Below are 21,005 nucleotides of genomic sequence, written 5' to 3' on the forward strand. Positions count from 1 at the left end.
GTAATGTTATTTTACTTATCCGTGTGGTTAATCGTGTCATTTTATACTTTTTGGGGCAGTTTCACGTATGGACAGGGATTAGCTTAAGTCAGGACTAGGCCTTAGTTAAATTAGGATATTTAAGTCATTTTTAAAAGCATAATTTATAAACAAATATTACTGGTGTGCATCTTCAGACACAACACTCGCACTGATATATTTTAAGATATGTCAGAGCAAGTTGTTTTCGGTCAAGACAACACTAACATTTAAGTTAGTCTGGGACTAGTCTTAAACCCTGTCTGGGAAACCGCCCCTTTGAGTAATAATCTTGTTTTTAAGTATGTGGAAGAGCGAGCACATGGTGATAAATGTACAATGTGTGTATTTTAGAATGAAAAGGGCAATACCATCTAAAGAGGCTGCTTATTTGTTTCATGTGTCAGGAAAAAAAATGGTCTTGGAGAAGAACCGAAGCCTGCTGTCCTGTGTCTGATTTCGTAAGTTCACAACGCAGAGTCCAGTTATTCCACGGCATGTAAAGTTTGGTGTCGCGAGTCACCAGTTACATGAACGGCTAGTCAGACTTCCTTATAAACCTTCGTGTTATTTACAAATAGAAATAAAATGCTCTCAGATTACATGATGTATTGTTAGAGGTTTTATGGTCTCTGTATACTTTCAGGAGTTAATACTGAAATCTGAACTCGTGTGTCTTCAGTGTTGGTTCATTCTGTTGAATGAGTTGTGACATCACTGTAGTGGCTCCATCATCATCATCAGATCCTGAAGAGATCATTATCATAATCTTCATCATCAAAATAAGTCCAATCATAAGGTGTGTCCCAAATGACATAATATACACTATATGCACTATGAACTTGATCATGTAGGGTATGAATTTTAGAAGAGCAGTATCATCTCAAATTGAAAACTTAATGGTTTTGTAAATATAAGATGTAAATATAAGGGCAAATTAAGTCAGATGCATAGTACAACACAGGCAAGTCAATAAAAATCAGTTTGAAGTGACTGTTTAGTGTATACATTTTATTCTAGAAAATGACGTAGAATAGTGCAAACGTGTGTGATTTGGGACGCAACTTTAATCATTTTAATAACCAGCCCATAAAATCATAATAATCATTCAACAATCATTTAAAAAAAAAACAACAAAGACAATTATTTACTTACCACAGTGTCTCTAGTTTAAAATGTGAATCCTCCTTTAAATCTGAGAGCAGCTTCTTTCCTGAATCTCTTATTTGTGTATTCATAGACAGATTCAGTTCTCTCAGATGTGATGGGTTTGATCTCAGAGCTGAAGCCAAAGCTGCACAACCTTCATCTGTGACATCACACTCACACAACCTGTAGAAAACAATAACACACACTGAACTCTCTCACGTTACTACACATCACATAAGTTCAGATTTAAAGTCTTAGGAAAAAATAAGCAAAATCACCCATCAATGGTGCTTATTAATGTTTCTTTAAATGTAGTTACATTAATGAATGAAATCAAAAGACAGCTCAGTTTTTAATAAATGATTTGTTTAGTTTGTTTGTATGTTTACAAAAAGAGAGAAACTGAGAGGAAACACTGTAAAAATCAAAACTGTGTTATTAAATAATATCAGTAAAGAATCACTGAAGACAAATGTGATGATATAAACCCACAAAAGTCATCTGTTAAAGATGTGATGAAACTCATTTATGATCTTACTTCAGTTTCTCCAGTTTACAGTTTGGATTCTTCAGTCCATCAGAGAGCAGCTTCACTGCTGAATCTCTTATTTGTTTATTATAAGACAGATCCAGATCTCTCAGATGTGTGTTTGAACTCAGAGCTGAAGCCAAAACTGCACAACCTTCATCTGTGACACCACAATCACACAACCTGTAGAGAACAATAACACACACTGAACTCTCTCACTTTACTACACATCACATAAGTTCAGATTTAAAGTCTCAGGAAAAAAATAAGCAAAATCACCCATTAATGGTGCTTATCAATGTTTCTTTAAATTTGGTTAAAGGCACACCATGAAACTTTTTGGCCACTAGGGGGTGCTAGACATGTATTATTCACGCCTAGCGCCCCTAGAGGCCACAAGCGCCGCAGCACTGTCGCAAAGGAAAGGAACTGGCCAACCTTAAAACTACACTAAAAACTAAACATTTAAAACGCTAAACGATCAACATTTTGAGACAACAGGGAGAAACGCAGTCATGTTACAACTTTCTGATGAAGAACTCGTCGTGGCAGAAGCCATTTCTCAATCTGAAGGTTGCAGCCTTCGGATGTCGTATTTCTAAGCTGCATACGTCATGAAGACTGTCTTATTTCAGAATATTAACAATTATAAAGTTGACTATTATACTTAGTTAATCGTAAATTGTTGCAGTATGCTTATGACTTGCGAATGTAATGCTCAGTTTACCTTAATAAACCAGGCTTGATGACGTATGCAGCCTGCTTGTTTGACCTCCGGAGGCTGCAGTCTTCCAATTGAGAAACGACCAGAAGTATTTCCTTGCCTTTTTCGAAAGAAATATTGTTGCATCGTCTCTCTCTCTCTCGCCACCAGGATTTTCCACAATGGCGCTCGTTTTTCCTCTCTTTTGTGTGAAAATTGTCGCTCCAAATCCAAGTAATCCGTGTTTAGGTCTGCCGCTTTGTAATACGTCACGCGAGTGACAGCGGAACGCAGCAAATGAGGAAGAGAGAAACGCTCGGATCTGATTGGTGAATGAATAGGGTTTGGTTTTACACTGTGAGCAAGTTTGACTGCTGTAGCATCCTGGATTGTAATGTAAATATCATAGACACAGTAAAAGAAAGGTAAATACGTGGACACAGCATCTGAATACAGCGAACTATAAGCAAGATAATCGCCGTCATTTATAAAGAACATCGCATTTATGTATGAATCAAGAGTTTATATAAAAAAATTGCCTTAAAGGGGAATCGAACCCGGGTCGCCCGTGTTATAGGTCCGTGACACTAAAACTGTGCCACGGAGTCACATACGGTAAATTGCTCTCTACACTCCTTAAGTAGCCTCCAGCAAAATTCACGTTAAAAACAAATTGTGTGGAGGAAGTGACGTATGCCGTAAAGCAATCGAATTTTGTAGTTTTTTTGTGCTCTGGTTACTACCAGAAACCCTAAGTTTTAAAATACGAGTAAAAGTGATACAGACCCCGTCATGCTATGGTAGACATGTCATTCAACCTATTTAAAGTCGATGTACTACCACAAGGGTCTTGAAAATTGATTATGAAGGTTGAAAAATTACATGGTGTCACTTTAAATTGATGAATGAAATAAAAAAAACAGCTCAGCTTTAAATAAATGATTTATTTTGTTTATTTACAAAAAGAGAGACACTGAGAAGAAACACTGTAAAAATCAAAACGGTGTTATTAAATAATATCAGTAAAGAATCATTGAAGACAAATGTGATGATATAAACCCACAAAAGTCATCTGTTAAAGATGTGATGAAACTCATTTATGATCTTACTTCAGTGTCTCCAGTTTACAGTTTGGATTCTTCAGTACATCAGAGATCAGCTTCACTCCTGAATCTCTTATTTGTTTATTCCCAGACAGATCCAGATCTCTCAGATGTGAGTTTGATCTCAGAGCTGAAGCCAAAGCTGCACAACCTTCATCTGTGACATCACAACGCCACAACCTGTAGAGAAAAATAAAACACACTGAACTCTCTCACTTTACTACACATCACATAAGTTCAGATTAAAAGTCTCTGAAAAAATAAGCAAAATCACCCATCAATGTTGCTTATCAATGTTTCTTTAAATTTGGTTAAATTGATGAATGAAATCAAAAGACAGCTCAGCTTTAAATAAATTATTGTTTTTGTTTGTTTGTTTATGTACAAAAAGAGAGACACAGAGAGGAAACACTGTAAAAATCAAAACTGTTATTAAATAATATCAGTTAAGAATCACTGAAGACAAATGTGATGATATAAACCTGTAGTGGAGGACTTTTATTATCCTTTTATTTTCATATTATTATGTTTTATTTTTCATCCTATTTTTCATTTTTTAATTACAATCATAAGCTCATAAATTGTGATTCATATGGAGATCATGTTTTTCTGCTAACGTACAGAATTATGCTCTTTCTGTCTTTTGAGCAAAGTACAATGTCCAAGGATTTAAACATCATGTACTGAGAACAAGACATAAGTTTTATGATTTCACTAGATTTGTGTTTAACTGTTCATGTTCTTAATCACTGACAAAATGAAGCGTATCTTCTAAATGACGTAGAAACTGATGACTACACATGTTTCAGCATCTTACTATAAATGTGTGTTCAACCTTGTAATCGGGGCTCTTAGGTTTTTAAACTTCTAGCACCATGGGGGTGAGAGCCTATTCTGCAGAATATATAAAATTCAGAAAAAGAAAATTCTGTCGACAGTGTGTCTGTGTGATCCTTGACTTTGACTCTTAGTGAGTATTATTTGATGCGGCTAAAATTCCATGACAAACCCACAAAAGTCATCTGTTAAAGATGTGATGAAACTCATTTATGATCTTACACCAGTGTCTCCAGTTTACAGTTTGGATTCTTCAGTCCATCACAGATCAGCTTCACTCCTGAATCTCTTATTTGTTTATTATTAGACAGATCCAGATCTCTCAGATGTGTGTTTGATCTCAGAGCTGAAGCCAAAGCTGCACAACCTTCATCTGTGACATCACATATACACAACCTGTAGAGAACAATAACACACACTGAACTCTCTCACTTTACTACACATCACATAAGTTCAGATTTAAAGTTTCTAAAAAAAAGCAAAATCACCCATCAATGGTGCTTATCAATGTTTCTTTACATTTGTTTAAATTAATGTATGAAATCAAAAGACAGTTCAGCTTTAAATAAATGATTTTGTTTGTTTGTTTGTTTACAAAAAGAGAGAAACTGAGAGGAAACACTGTAAAATTCAAAACTGTGTTATTAAATAATATCAGTAAAGTCACTGAAGACAAATGTGTTGATATAAACCCACAAAAGTCATCTGTTAAAGATGTGATGAAACTCATTTATGATCTTACTTCAGTTTCTCCAGTTTACAGTTTGGATTCTTCAGTCCATCAGAGAGCAGCTTCACTCCTGAATCTCTTATTTGTTTATTCTCAGACAGATCCAGATCTCTCAGATGTGTGTTTGATTTCAGAGCTGAAGCCAAAGCTGCACAACCTTCATCTGTGACATCACAATCACACAAGCTGTACAGAAGAATAACACAAATTGAACTCTCTCACTTTACTACACATCACATAAGTTAAGATTTAAAGTCTCTCAAAAAAATAAACAAATCACTCATCAATGGTGCTTATCAATGTTTCTTTAAACGTGTTTAAATTAATGAATGAAATCAAAAGACAGCTCAGCTTTAAATAAATGATTTTGTTTGTTTGTTTGTTTGTTTGTTTACAAAAAGAGAGAAACTGAGAGGAAACACTGTACAAATCAAAAGTGTGTTATGAAAAAATATCAGTAAAGTCACTGAAGACAAATGTGATGATATAAACCCACAAATGTCATCTGTTAACCCTTAAGAGTTCCTAGGGACATTTTGTGCCATTTTGATTTTGATTTTTAAACCATCTTGACTGTGATGATTGAATATTGCCCAAACTTGCCAAAGGTTAATCATTTTTGATACATTTTAGAATTTTGGTTTCAGTTTTTTAAATCAGCTTAAAATGGCTAAGCTACGCAAAAACCGACTAATGTGTTCCTAAGGACAAAAAATGCCCCATTGAAAACCATTATAACTACCATTTTTGACCCCCCATTTATCTTAACATAAACTAATACATACCTTTATGTCAATATATCATTTTGAACTACTGGCCTTGAAGTTTTAATTTTTATACTTGTCCACCAGGTGGCGCTACTTTTTACCATTTCATGCATTCATCAAAATGTCACAATTTTTGCTGTTTTCTGCAGACCGCATAGCTGCTGAAAAGATAAACCTTTAATGTTGAAAATTGGTGTGTGTGTAAAAAAAGTGTGTCTGAGTGGTAAGGGGGTGGGGGTGATGTTGGGGTGGAGTCTGTGTTGAGTGGGGCAGGGGGGCATATTCAACATATCCAAATTCTTCTCTTTTTGAAGGGCACATTCTGCGTTATAAACTAATTCAGTAATAAAAACGATGAGAGGCCAGAACCGAAACAAAATCAATCTTCATTTTGTTTCTCGGTCATGTTGTTTATGCAAGTACACTGCTATAAGTATGAACAGTATAGCAGAAGTAATGAAAATCGCAAGGCATTACAGCACACATAAGGCTCCTGAAATAATCATGCACTTCAAGAGCGAGGATGGCTCCTCATCTTCCTCCGAGGATTCTGAGATCGACACGGAGGCCTCAGAGGTAGAAGTAGACCAGCTGGAGTCTAATTCATTAGAGGGATCTTCAGAAGACTTGTCAGAAGGTGAGATCAGAGAGGAGATGGATGAAGTGGCGGCAGGATGGATGTCAAATATTGAAAAATCTTCTGGTCTCCCACAAACATGGAGATGCTCCACTACTTCCCACCAGCCAAAGATTTGATCCCAGGGCTCACACACTATGCCACTGCCCAAATCAGTGCCCTGACTTCAAGCTTTGCATTGATGCTGATGCATGAAATCCTGCAGCATATTGGGGCCATGACAAACCTACATGGGAGACAATCACAGACTGGAGAGATCTTGAGACAGAGAAACTGCAGGCTTATGTGGGGCTGCTCAATCTGACCGGTGTTTACAGATAAAAAATGAATCAGCCCTCACTGGAGTGAGAAATCAGGACAGGTCACTATCTGGGCTACGATGTCCCACAAAAGGTTTCACGACATCAGCCGAACACTGTGGTTCGATTAATGTTAACATATTGGCATTTAAAGGGTTAAAATTTCCAAAAATGTAATTAGTATTTGACATGTATGTTTCAGGAAGAAGTAGTGTTAAAACATTTAATAGTTTAAAGTGGAAAAAATATTGATGTATTATATTTTTAGAGCAGTTTTTGGGAAGGTGTCATTTTGTCATGAGTTTTGTATAAAATCTGACCCTGTTCAAAAAATAACTATGCATCAAAATCAATGTTGCTACCAATCTTTGACCCATCCTAGGGTCTAATAATAATTATAATCAAATGGTAGTTCAAATGTTGGTTTTGGGGAAAATATTTAGTTTTTTTGTTTTTTCTGTTAAAAAAACATGGGTTAATGTAAACAAACTGGCATGTAAAGGGTTAAAATTTCCACAAATTATATTAATATTTCATATGTATGTTTCAGGCAGAAGTAGTTCTAAAAGACTGAATCGTTTAAAGTGGAAAAAATATTGACATATGATATTTTTAGAGCAATTTTTAGGAAGGTGTCATTTTGTGGCCTTAGGAACACTTAAGGAAGTTTTTTATAAAATCTGACCTTGTTCAAAAAATAACAATGCATGAAAATCAATGTTGCTACCAATCTTTGACCCATCCTAGGGTATAATAATAATAATAATCACATGGTGGTTCAAATGTGTTTTTTGGAAAATATTTAGTTTTTTTGTTTTTTTCTGTTAAAAAAACGGGCTAATGTAAACAAACATGCATATAAAGGGTTAAAATTTCCACAAATTATATTAATATTTCATATGTATGTTTTATGCAGAAGTAGTTCTAAAAGACTGAATCATTTAAAGTGGAAAAAAATATTGACATATGATATTTTTAGAGCAATTTTTAGGAAGGTGTCATTTTGTGGCCTTAGGAACACTTAAGGAAGTTTTTTATAAAATCTGACCTTGTTCAAAAAATAACAACGCATGAAAATCAATGTTGCTACCAATCTTTGACCCATCCTAGGGTACAATAATAATAATAATCACATGGTGGTTCAAATGAGTTTTTTGGAAAATATTTAGTTTTTCTGTTAAAAAAATAATGGGGTAATGTAAACAAACGGGCATATAAAAGGTTAAAATTTCCACAAATTTAATTAATATTTGATATGTATGTTTAAGGCAGAAGTAATTCTAAAAGACTGCATCGTTTAAAATGAAAAAAAATATTCATGTATGATATTTTTAGAGCAGTTTTTGGGAGGGTGTCATTTTGTGGCCTTAGGAACACTTAAGGAAGTTTTTTAACGGAACTCTTGAGGGTTAAAGATGTGATGAAACTCATTTATGATCTTACTTCAGTTTCTCCAGTTTACAGTTTGGATTCTTCAGTCCATCAGAGAGCAGCTTCACTCCTGAATCTCTTATTTGTTTATTATGAGACAGATCCAGATCTCTCAGATGTGAGTTTGATTTCAGAGCTGAAGCCAAAGCTGCACAACCTTCATCTGTGACATCACAATCACTCAACCTGTAGAGAACAATAACACACACTGAATTCTCTCACTTTACTACACATCACATAAGTTCAGATTTAAAGTCTCTGAAAAAAGAGCAAAATCACCCATCAATGATGCTTATCAATGTTTCTTTAAATTTGTTTAAATTAATGAATGAAATCAAAAGACACCTCAGCTTTAAATAAATGATTTTGTTTGTTTGTTTGTTTGTTTGTTTACAAAAAGAGAGAAACTGAGAGGAAACACTGTACAAATCAAAACTGTGTTATGAAAAAATATCAGTAAAGTCACTGAAGACAAATGTGATGATATAAACCCTCAAAAGTCATCTGTTAAAGATGTGATGAAACTCATTTAGGATCTTACTTCAGTTTCTCCAGTTTACAGTTTGGATTCTTCAGTACATCACAGATCAGCTTCACTCCTGAATCACTTAGTTTATTATAAGACAGATTCAGATCTCTCAGATGTGAGTTTGATCTCAGAGCTGAAGCCAAAGCTGCACAACCTTCATCTGTGACATCACAACCACACAACCTGTAGAGAACAATAACACACACTGAACTCTCTCACTTTACTACACATCACATAAGTTTAGATTTAAAGTCTCTGAAAAAAATAATCGAAATCACCCATCAATGGTGCTTATCAATGTTTCTTTAAATTTGTTTAAATTAATTAATGAAATCAAAAGACAGATCTGCTTTAAATAAATGATTGTTGTGTTTGTTTGTTTGTTTGTTTATATATAAAAAGAGAGAAACTGGGAGGAAACACTGTAAAAATCAAAACTGTGTTATTAAATAATATAAGTAAAGAATCACTGAAGACAAATGTGATGATATAAACTCCCAAAAGTCATCTGTTAAAGATGTGATGAAACTCATTTATGATCTTACTTCAGTTTCTCCAGTTTACAGTTTGGATTCTTCAGTCCATCACAGAGCAGCTTCACTCCTGAATATCTTATTTGTTTATTCACAGACAGATCCAGTTCTCTCAGACATGAAGATTTTGAAGTTAGTACTGAAGTCAGATCAGAAAAGCTTTTCTCTGACAGTCCACAATCAATAAGCCTGAGAATGACAAAATATTAGAGATACAATTTAAATCCACAAAATACAGAAAAAACAAAACATGCACGCACACTTAATGATTGCACCCATTGTGACTTACACAGCTGATCTTGATGCTTCAACCACAGGCAGCAGCTTCTGAAGAACTTCATCTGATGTCATGTGATCTTTGTTGATGTCTCCGTTTGTGTATTTCCTCAAATTAAACACATTTAACTGCTTTGATGTCAGAAAAATGAAAACCACTGCTGACCACTGAGAAGAGGAGAGTTTGTGTTTTTTAAGATTTTCATACTGTATATACTTCTGGACTTCATTCACAAGAGACTGATCACCCAGTTCATTTAAAGAGTGAAACAGATTGATGGATTTATCTGGATTTAGCTTTATTCTGATTTTAATGTAGTCAACAGTTTTCTCTTTGCTCCAGGAGATTTTCTCTTTGTGTTTCAGAAGATCCTGCAGAAGTTTCTGATTGGACTCCAGTGAGAGACCCAGAAGAAATCTGAGGAAAAGATCCAGATGTCCATTCTCACTCTGTAGAGATTTATCCACAGCTCTCTGATGCAGATCTGATATTGTGTCACATGTGAACTGATGTTTTGAAGGGAAATATTCATTGAGTAGATCCTTCTTATATAACAGGAATGAATACAGCACATATAGAGCTGCTAGATGTTCCTGAATGCTCAGATGAACAAAGCAGTAAACTTTCCCCTGATACAAACCAAACTCCTCTCTGAAGATCTGAGTACACAATCCTGAGTAAACTGATGCTTCTGATACATCAATGCCACAATCTCTCAGGTCTTCATCATAGAAGATCAGATTGCCTTTCATAAGCTGCTCAAAAGCCAGTTTACCCAGTTTAAAGATCATGTCTTCATCCTTCACTTTCTTCTCATAGTCCTTCTGATGTTTGATGTTTGTCTGAATGATCAGGAAGTGTGTGTACATTTGTGTGAGAGTCTTGGGGATCTTTTTTCTCTTTCTCTTACTCTTCATCATTCTCTCTAGAACAGTGACTGAAATCCAGCAGAAGACTGGGATGTGACACATGATGTAGAGACTCCTGGATGACTTCAGGTGTGAGATGATTTGATCAGACAGACTCTCATCACTGATTCTCTTCCTGAAGTATTCCTCCTTCTGTGGATCACTGAATCCTCGTACCTCTGTGACTCGATCAACACACTCAGAGGGGATGAGATCAGCTGCTGCTGGTCTGGAGGTGATCCAGATGAGAGAAGAGGGAAACAGATTCCCCTTGATGAGGTTTGTCAGCATCACGTCCACTGAGGTTGATTCACTTACATCACACAACCTCACACTGCTGTGAAAATCCAGAGACAGACGACACTCATCCAAACCATCAAAGATGAACAACACTTTATATTTATCACTGAAGATTTCCATTTCTTTTGTTTGTGGGAAGAAAAGATGAAGAAGATCTAAAAGACTGAGTGTTTTGTTCTTCATCAAATTGATCTCTCTGAAAGGAAGTGGAAATATGAGGTGGACGTCCTGATTCTCTTTCTCTTCAGCCCAGTCCAGAATGAACTTCTGTACAGAGACTGTTTTTCCAATGCCAGCGACTCCCTTTGTCAGCACACTTCTGATGTGTTTGTGTTGTTCAGGTAAAGGTTTAAAGATGTCATTACATTTGATTGGTGTCTCCTCTGTTGTTGTTCTTCTGGATTGTGTCTCAATCTGTCTCACTTCATGTTCATTACTGATCTCTCCACTTTCACTCTCTGTGATGTAGAGCTCTGTGTAGATCTCATTCAGTAGTGTTGGGTTTCTCTGCATTGATGTTCCCTCACACAAACACTGAAACTTCTTCTGTAGATTTGATTGAAATGTTTTGAGGACTTCAGGACTTTTAGGGTCAGAGCTGTTAAAGGAACAAAAGAGTTCAAATGGTAACTGTACAGAGATATAAAGAGCAACATTTCATAGAGAAACAGAAATAGCTTTCATTCTAAATGTGAGCTGATTGCAGGTTTGTGTTGTAAAAGTGTCTACAACTACTGAACTATTAGATATATTTTACACATATGTATTTTTTTATATATTTACTGCACTGTGTTTATCAGTGCCCAGTTGCATAAAAGTCCTTAAGATAAGAAATATCTAAGATATAAGGTTAAGGTTCCCTTAATGAAACATGAGTTGCAAGAAAAAAGGGGCTTACTTAAGCAACATAAGGCTGTCAATAAGTATTTACCCATAAATGCTACAAAAAAAGTTGCAACAAAGTCCTTAGTAGCCATTATCCCTTAAAAACGTAATATAACAGGTCCCTTAACGTCACACGCGATGGTGCATTTCTACCGATCAAAATAATCCCTTGGAGAAAAGTGATGTGCAGTTATAAGGAGAATAGCGGTTTGATTGTTAGTCAATCCAAAGTGCTTCAAGTTTGAATTACTTTGAGGTTTAACTTTACAGTCTGTTATTTGCGACGTTTCATTGTACACAAATCCGCCATCTGTTAAGCTGCGTGCGTTGTAAGGTTTTGTAACTATAGCAACCACTTCTCCATTGCCGTGTTTTGACAGAGACTACAGCTTAGTATAAACACTTAAGGGGATCGCACACCGGCCGCGCAGCTCAGCGCTGCGCCTAGGAGAACTCGGAGGTATTGTAAACCGGAAGTGCACATCAAATAGCGCGAGCTTCGTCAGATAGCATCTACTTCAAAATGCAAAATATACGTTAACAGCCAATGTTACTTGTTAATGATTTGGGACACATATGATGTTATGTAATGTTAAACTATGTGAGTGGCGCTGTGTGCCGCGACAGGGATTTGAACAACTTCCTGAGTCACAGCTGGGTGTGCGTATACTCATAGAAAACAATGGCCCTCATTTATCAAAAGTGCGTACACCAAATTTCCAGCGTACACCTTGCGTACACCCAAAACCACGGTGACTTTGAGATTTATCAATATGTACGTTGGCGTACGGCACGCTCAAATCCTACGCCAGCTCAGGAGGTGGTGTACGCACATTTTGAGTTAGTGCAGAAATGCGCAAACACTTCCTAACACCACAAAACGCACTGACAAACTAAAATAGCCTATATGATATATTATGACCCACTGTAAAAAAACCATAGTAATTATAAACGTCAGTGTTTATTTTTATGCAACAATGTTCAATGTTTAATTTGTGAGACTTTACCAAAGCATTTGATTGTATGCATATGTATTCCTTCAGTTGAGAGCCTGTGCGCTTTACCTGACGTTTCAGAGCGAGCATGTGAACGGAGCTTTGTGGGAGCGGAGCGTTGAGCGGTTCGGTAATATTCCCATCAAAGCGCCTTTCCGAAAATTCCGCTCCCTCAGCACCGCTCGTTGAACCCAGAACGCCCTTTGATAATTTGCTAGTTCGAGAATCTGTAAAAACGTCTAGCAATAAGTTATGGAATTCAAGCCTTATACATAAATGTAAAGTAAAAATCAAAGTTAAGATTGAGCAGGAAGAAAAAATTGAAAGGGACTGCGGAGAGACTGTAAAGAGTTAGCAAATATTCTTCCTGGAATCTGAAGCGGCACATTGCAAGAAAGCACAAGGATGTGCTACGAAAACATGGTAATGCAATAAAAGGTAGTTACGTACCATTCGATGATAAATAAATACAGATGAGGTAAGGTAAAATGCTTGTGTTAAATGGAGCCGTAAATCCGATCATGATGACATGCGGACAAAATTATGGCCACGAATTATTTTTATGCTACATTATGGACACTTCTTTTTCTTATTTAGTCTAAAGTATGGCCATAAATTTAGAATTTGTTCCCAATATTCAACAGTTTGTTCCTTGGAATTAATTATTATAATTCAAATTATGAATTAGCTTAGCTAAAACATGTGGATGTCGTGGAAACAAATTGTTAATTTGAATAATATCCAGAGCTCCGTATCAAACTGGATCTAAGATACAGCTAACAAACAACTGTATGTAAATACAGAACAACACCCTACAAAAGTTACTCCATCATTTTAAAATATTATTTAAAACAAAACTTAACTGAACCATTAAGCAGACATAGAATTTAGATGTAGGCAACAGTAAATAGTAATAATAATAAATCATTATTCTTCTAAATATCAATTAATAATAAAAATAATAATAAGAATATTACAAATTATCATCCAATTATTAATGTGTCTTTAATCCCACTCTTTAAACTCCCAAATAAAACAATTTTGTTTCTTTTCACTTCCCCGGATTCTCTTCTTTGCCGTCTTTCGTGTGTCAATGGCGTAAAATGAGGGCGTGGGGGAGGCGGAGACTTGCATTTATATGGGCTTGTTATTCTAATGACGATCGTTTTCAGCCGCAGCATTTATGAAGGGCAGATATTGCGTACACCTGAATATCAACGGTACGCACAGTTTCATAAATCAGGCGGTGAGGGGAGTGTAAGCATAATCTTACGCCAACATATACGCCCGTTTCTACGCAAGAATGATAAATGAGGGCCAATGTGTTCGATTTTTTTCGAACTGAGCTGCGCGGCTGGTGTGCGATCCCCTTTAGTTAAGGGTGACAGTTAAGAAGTTTGTTTTGCAACGCTCTTAAAGAATTCCCTTACCTCAGGGATCTTTTCTCCGTCAGGGAAACCCTCACTTAAGGAATTTTATGCAACCGGGCACAGGCTCTTTAAATTATTTCACAGATAAATATTTTAATGCTGCTATTAATGACCAGCAACAGTGTAAAAATACAGTAAAGTCTTGATGAAATTCTTGTTAACGTACCCAATATCTAGAATTTTTCTGGATAGGTGCTGCAGACTGCATTTTAAGATTATTTATTTAAATATGATTTAATAAGGTCAACATGTTTGGTGTATCATTTACCCAAAGCCACGTTTATTGTGTTTCCGTATCTTAGGTGGAGGCTCCATAGACAGGTCACTCTTTATGGACACACAGCTGGGGTCTCGACTGTGACAAAACATGAAGAGAATCCACAATTATACAATGTTTTGTCCTCAATTATAAGAACAAAAAATCTATTGCAGGTCCAGACTTATCATCACACACACACACACACACACACACACACACACACACACACACACACACACACAAAATGGTGCTAAACAGCACTAAAAGTGTATCAAAGGCTCGCAATCATAGAGAGGAAAACCATTTTAAGTGCTATCAGTGTTTCTTTATCTGACCTCCACTGTCTGTTTATATCCATCTCTTTATCATTGTATCTATCCAGCTCAGTCAGCACAACAAACCCTGTGACACTACAGGAGGAGGTACTGCAAGATGGTGGCACCCTTACATTGAAAACTCTATCAAAACCTTATATTTTCTATTAAATGGTATTTTTCCAACAGGGTATAAATCCCAACAAGGTAACCAGACCTGTATAACCATAAAATTCAATTATTTTGTGATAACAACCGAATGGATGCACATTATCCTTTCTATTACACTGCAGTGTGTTCCTGTGAGGTGGATGATAAATAGACCGGTCACTTCATGGGCACACAGCTGGGTTTTTTCGACAATTTTTATAAACATGACCTAGTATAATGCACAATACCCTCACAAACACCAGTGTTGGTTAAAAGACAAACTCAGACAAATAGTGTATAATTTACCCAAAGCCACGTTTATTGTGTTCCTGTAAATCAGGTGGATGATCCATAGACCAGTTACTCTTCACAGACACACAGCTGGGGTCTGATCTGGCCATCTGGACTCGACTGTGACAAAACATGAAGAGAAACCACAATGATAGAATAGTTTTTCCTCAATTATTATAAGAATATAATCTATTGCAGGTCCAGACTTTTTATTACACACACACACACACACACACACACACATACACACGATGCTAAACAGCATTAAAAGCGGATCACTGGCTCGCAATCATAGAGAGGAAAACCAGTGACTCAGTCAGCACAACAAACCCTGTGACATCACAAGAGGAGGTACTGCAAGATGGTGGCATCCTTGCATTAAAAACTGAAACAACATCTTTATATTTACTATTAATTAATTACATTTATAGTATTTGTTATATATTTTTCCAACAGGGTATAAATCCCAAAAAGGTAACCAGACTTGTATAACTGGTATAACAACCGAATGGAGGCACATTATTCTTTCTATTACACTGCAGTGTGTTCCTGTGTGTTTGTTGATAAATAGACCGGTCACTTTACATGGAAACACAGCTGGGTTGTTTTGACAATTTTTATGTACTAGTATAATACACAATACACTCACTCACAAACATTAGTTTTGGTTCCAAGACAAATAGTTACTTGTTTAAATATGATTGAATAAGGTCAACATGTTTGGTGTATCATTTACCCAAAGCCACGTTCCTGTAACTGAGGTGGATGATCCATAGACCAGTCACTCTTCATGGACACACAGCTGGGGTCTGATCTGTCCATCTGGACTCGACTGTGACAAAACATGAAGAGAAACCACAATGATTGAATAGTTTTTCCTCAATTATTATAAGAATATAATCTATTGCAGGTCCAGACTTTTATCACACGCGCACGCACGCACACACACACACACACACACACACACACACAGCTAAACAGCATTAAAAGTGGATCACTAGCTTGCAATCATAGAGAGGATTTTAAGTGCTATTAGTGTTCATCTTTCTTTATCTGACCTCTGTTGTCTGTTTTTATCCGTCTCTTTATCATTGTATCTATCCAGCTAAGTCTGCAAAAACAACCCTGTGATATCACGAGAGGAGGTACTCCAAGATGATGGCACCCTAGCATTAAAAACTGAAACAACATCTTTATATTTACTATTAATTAATTACATTTATAGTATTTGTTATATATTTTTCCAAGACAAATAGTTATTTAAATATGATTTAATAAGGTCAACATGTTTGGTGTAGCATTTACCCAAAGCCGTCACATGGTGGTGGACAGCCAATCGCCGGCGCTTTAGGTCCTTACACTCAAGTACAGGCTCACAGACACAGCTGCTTTTGGAATCGAAATTTGGCATCGAAAGATAAACATTTTTCGATACTCAAAGTAACAAAGTTTTTCATTCGATACCATAAAAGTATCAACGTTCGGTACCCAGCCCTAATCAAAACCTTATATTTTCTATTAAATATGGTATTTTTCCAACAGGGTATAAATCCCAACAAGGTAACCAGACCTGTATAACCATTAAATGATTCAATTATTTTGTGATAACAACCGAATGGATGCACATTATCCTTTATATTACACTGCAGTGTGTTCCTGTAAGGTGGATGATAAATAGACTGGTCACTTCATGGACACACAGCTGGGTTTTTTCGACAATTTTTATAAACATGAACAAGTATAATGCACAATACCATCACAAACACAAGTGTTGGTTAAAAGTAAAAAGTAAATACTAAGACAAATAGTGTAGCATTTACCTAAAGCCACGTTTATTGTGTTCCTGTAACCCAGGTGGATGATCCATAGACCAGTCACTCTTCATGGACACACAGCTGGGGTCTGATCCGTTCATCTGGACTCGACTGTGACAAAACATGAAGAGAAAATGTGACAAAGATAGTGTAATATAGATGGCTGTATAAGATAGGAGGTCCTGCTGACTTTTTTATTTTATACATTTATAAAGTTTTTTATTAATAAATTGGTTCAATGACAAAGATATAGCTCAAAGCAGTGATGATGGGTCAATGCACAACACTTCATAATGGCTCATAACACAATGCAGTAAATATGACCCTGTCTGTGAAATTTAGGTTTAGGTCTCATAATATAATATAATGAGATAACAAGCATCAACGTTTGATTTCCCTCATTGATTTCAATCTTTTACATGGCCTTACTCAGGCACTATTAAAGGGGTCATATTATGACATATTTTTAAGATGTAAAATAAATCTTTGCTCTCCCCAGAGTGTGTATGTGAAAAAAATACTCCACAGCTAATTTATTATAGCATGTAAAAATTGATAATTTGTAGGCCTGAGCAAAAGTGAGCCGTTTTGGGGTGTGTCGTTTAAAATGCAAATGAGCGGATGAAGTGCAAACACTGATTACAATGATGGTGATTTGTTGTAATTGAAACTCAATTGTGCTGTCAAGTACTTTTTTCCTTTCTCTCTTTCTCTCTGCACTATGGCAGTGCTGTGGTTGGATATTGCAGATAAAGGGGGCAGTATTATTGTAATTCGCCTTACTACCTACCTCACAAAACAGGCAAAATCTGAACGACCTAATTTTTCACACGCTTGCAGAAAATGGCTTACCCAAACACAGTTACTGGGTTAATCTTGATTACATTTTCTAGGTTGATAGAAGCACTGGGGACCCAATTATAGCACTTAAATATGGAAAAAGTCTGACTTTCACGCTATGACCCCTTTAACGGTTTCCCTGTCATTGACGAGTTCACTCTTCAATTAAGAGCATCCCTGCCAATGATCAGTTTTTCCGGCAATCGGCAATACCGCTACTATTCACCAGATGCGCTCTTAAGCAACTTATGCAACCCCTCCCCCTAAAAAGTTCAGACACAGCATGTGTTTTGATCGTCGCTCTAAATCTGATTTCTAAATATTTATGAAAATCATAAAAAATGATGGCTGGCAACTTTAAGAAACTCTGGTGGGGAAAGAGTTAAAGATATCAAGGTTATATTTATTTTTACAGAATGTTCTTTACATTATGTAATAGAGGTTGACTGATATGTTTTTTTCTCTGGCCAATGCCGACATTTAGAAATCATAAAAGCTATTATGACTGGTCTTTATACAATGCTTTTTATTGCTATGTAGGATATAATCTTCTTTAGTGTACCTGATAAATTATTTAATCATAAAGTTAGCATAGTAAATGTCTATTTTTTTTAGTTTAGACTGTTATTTAGGGCAAATCTTTCTAAACACTCTCAAAGCACATTTACATTCTCATTTCTGAGGTGCTGTGAGTGACGTCTTGTACTTGTACTGGATGCTTTAAATTTGCGCGATCACGCAATCGTTTACTAAAGCTATATGTGAACAAGGCACGGCTGCGGTCTCACACGTCATGGTCAGGAAGAGATCTGCTTGCAGCAAGAAGCGGCATCACGAGTTCTACGTCACAAAGTCTTTGATATCTTTCTTCATTTAGGGATGTTAAAGCAACACTATGTAGTTTCCATGTAAAAATGACTTACAGCTCCACATTGTGGTTGAAAAGGGCAACAGTGCCTGGTATCAGACACTCTTCTGCAGGCAGGGGGAGGGGCAGGCTGTGTGCTCTACCCTCCACCGTCACTTTCAGAGTGTGCTTGTAGCAGCTAGGAGGCTGCTCAGGTTGCAGCACAGTGACATTATTTAAAGGTAAAAAAACTACATAGTGTTGCTTTAACTTAAATATGTGTGGACAAAAATAATATATTTAATTTAATGATTTTAATGAGTTTTGGATATTTATCTACAATTAATTGGCGACTAACTGCAATGGTAAGATCTGTAAAGTGTTTATTTATCTGTCAATAAATATCTGTTTTAAGACCTCTATATTGTGTTGAAGTAAATTATTTATATATTTGATAAAATACAATGTTATCTAAATATGTTAAGAATAGGGCTGTCAACAGAGGTGTCAAGTAACGAAGTACAAATACTTCGTTACCTTACTTAAGTAGATATTTTGGGTATCTATACTTTACTTGAGTAATTATTTTTCAGACGACTTTTTACTTCTACTCCTTACATTTTCACGCAATTATCTGTACTTTCTACTCCTTACATTTTAAAAATCGCCTCGTTACTTCTATTAATTTCAACTTGTTTTCTTTTTTTACATTCCGGCTTGTCATCGTTAAAAAAACCTATCTTGATAAATTGCATCATCCAGATGAATCCGATTGTGGTTGGATGAGAAGTATAAACATACACCATTTCGACTCCCTATTGGTTTGTACCCAATCGCCGCCCCCCAGCTGACTGCAGATGATCAAAAGTTTGTTCGATAGCGCTGCACAGAGAAACATAAAAGAACCGCGAGAGCGATTAGAAAGCATGCAGAGTGTCTCCCCTCGCGATGCTTTGATATCATCCGCCATCTGTTTGTACAGTAACAGAACGCGCCATTCTGCCTTCAAATGGAAAAGTAGGAAATAAAACTCGCGCATCACTTTCAGGTCAGTTCACATTCACAAGCCTGTGTAAATGTTTAGCTGGCTGCTGACACCAACCCATCTGTGTGATTTAAATAGTGTAACAATACCAATTTATATCATGTAACTTCAGTTGTTCAGTTGTTAAATGACATTGTGCTGCGTTGCGTTTTGAAGCATGGCAAAGATATCTATGCTAAAGACATCTGTTGTTTTGTATATGCTAATAACTGCCGTAAATTTTATTTGCATTAACAAAACGTACTTAGCTGAATGCTTAAGTGTTAAATCAATAAAACACATAACCATAGATACCAACTTTTGCTTTTGTTAATAGACATCAGCTGTTTCCTTAAACCTGACTTTTAATTTACTTACAATAAAGACATTTAGTAATTCTCCAAAATTGCTTGGATTTATACTGACTAAAGTAAAGTATACAAAAGTCTATTAGCTACACAAGTACAGATGCAGAAATATAGGCTATAATATATAATTGCATATTGTAGTTTGTGTTGCTGTCAAAATACAATTATAAATGATAACAATAGCATATTTGTATTCTCACACATACTATAGTTGTGTGTGATTTTGTTGTTTTTTAACTAAAGAGGGCACCACTGTAAAAGTTTGGCCACCAGCGGCACTGCTCTGAAGATTGACTATTTGCACCATTACAATATTTATAGGCAACTAGTCATCATATCTTCCTCTCTATGGAACACATGTTAATGCTCAGTAGTACACATATATGGTTTTTTAATGCAGTTGTTATCAAACATTTTTTGCGGCCTCCCTTGTGTACAGTGGATTGACATAAACATTCTAAAACTTAAAATTTGAATTAAACAAAACATTAAATTATACAGTGTATTGCTTTTGTTTAGTAGCCTTATTTTTCTGAGGTTTAGTTCAGGGGCGGCGTTTGCGTATGGCAGGGTATGGCAGTTGCCATACCCTAGCATTCAGACAAAACACCAGAAATCAACAGGATATAATGATGCTCATTAAGGATCATTTTAAATATTTCAGTAGAACATATCTGAACATTGGTACATCACTAATATGGATAATTTACACGTGTGTTCGACTTCATGCTGAAATACAGGAACCGACATGCGGATGACATCAACGTGCCGCGAGAGCTGTTTGAAAGCAAACTCTTCCGAAGATTTCTCGACTCACCCTCGCGGTACTTTGATGTCATCAGCTTGTCGTTCTTGCAGCGCAGAAGCTAAGGTCTCATAATGACCGCTGCTGTCATAATCTTTATTTTCGCAAGTAAAATCCTTTTTTTGTTTTAACATTCAAACAGACTCGTTCTCCCCCACACTCGCGCTATGCATATTGCATACATTATTCCAGAAGTAATATGATTTGTTCCCTGTGGATAAATAAACATGTTC

At 36.1% G+C, this 21,005-nt stretch overlaps 1 protein-coding gene across 1 annotated transcript; it reads right to left on the minus strand.

Annotated features, from left to right (window-relative positions):
- Window positions 1-537: 537 nt before the first annotated feature.
- Window positions 538-17,313, minus strand: LOC129443941 (NACHT, LRR and PYD domains-containing protein 3-like). The gene is made up of 9 exons (XM_073860188.1): window positions 16,895-17,313; window positions 15,811-15,906; window positions 15,090-15,194; window positions 14,329-14,415; window positions 9,555-11,348; window positions 9,278-9,454; window positions 8,745-8,915; window positions 1,174-1,350; window positions 538-765 (listed from the first exon to the last, which is right to left on the minus strand). The coding sequence occupies exons 1-9, from the start codon at window positions 17,011-17,013 to the stop codon at window positions 759-761; spliced, it is 2,733 nt and encodes a 910-aa protein (XP_073716289.1). The 5' UTR covers window positions 17,014-17,313; the 3' UTR covers window positions 538-758.
- Window positions 17,314-21,005: the final 3,692 nt, after the last annotated feature.

The sequence above is a fragment of the Misgurnus anguillicaudatus genome, chromosome 3 (assembly GCF_027580225.2).
Source record: "Misgurnus anguillicaudatus chromosome 3, ASM2758022v2, whole genome shotgun sequence".
Classification (NCBI taxonomy): domain Eukaryota; kingdom Metazoa; phylum Chordata; class Actinopteri; order Cypriniformes; family Cobitidae; genus Misgurnus; species Misgurnus anguillicaudatus.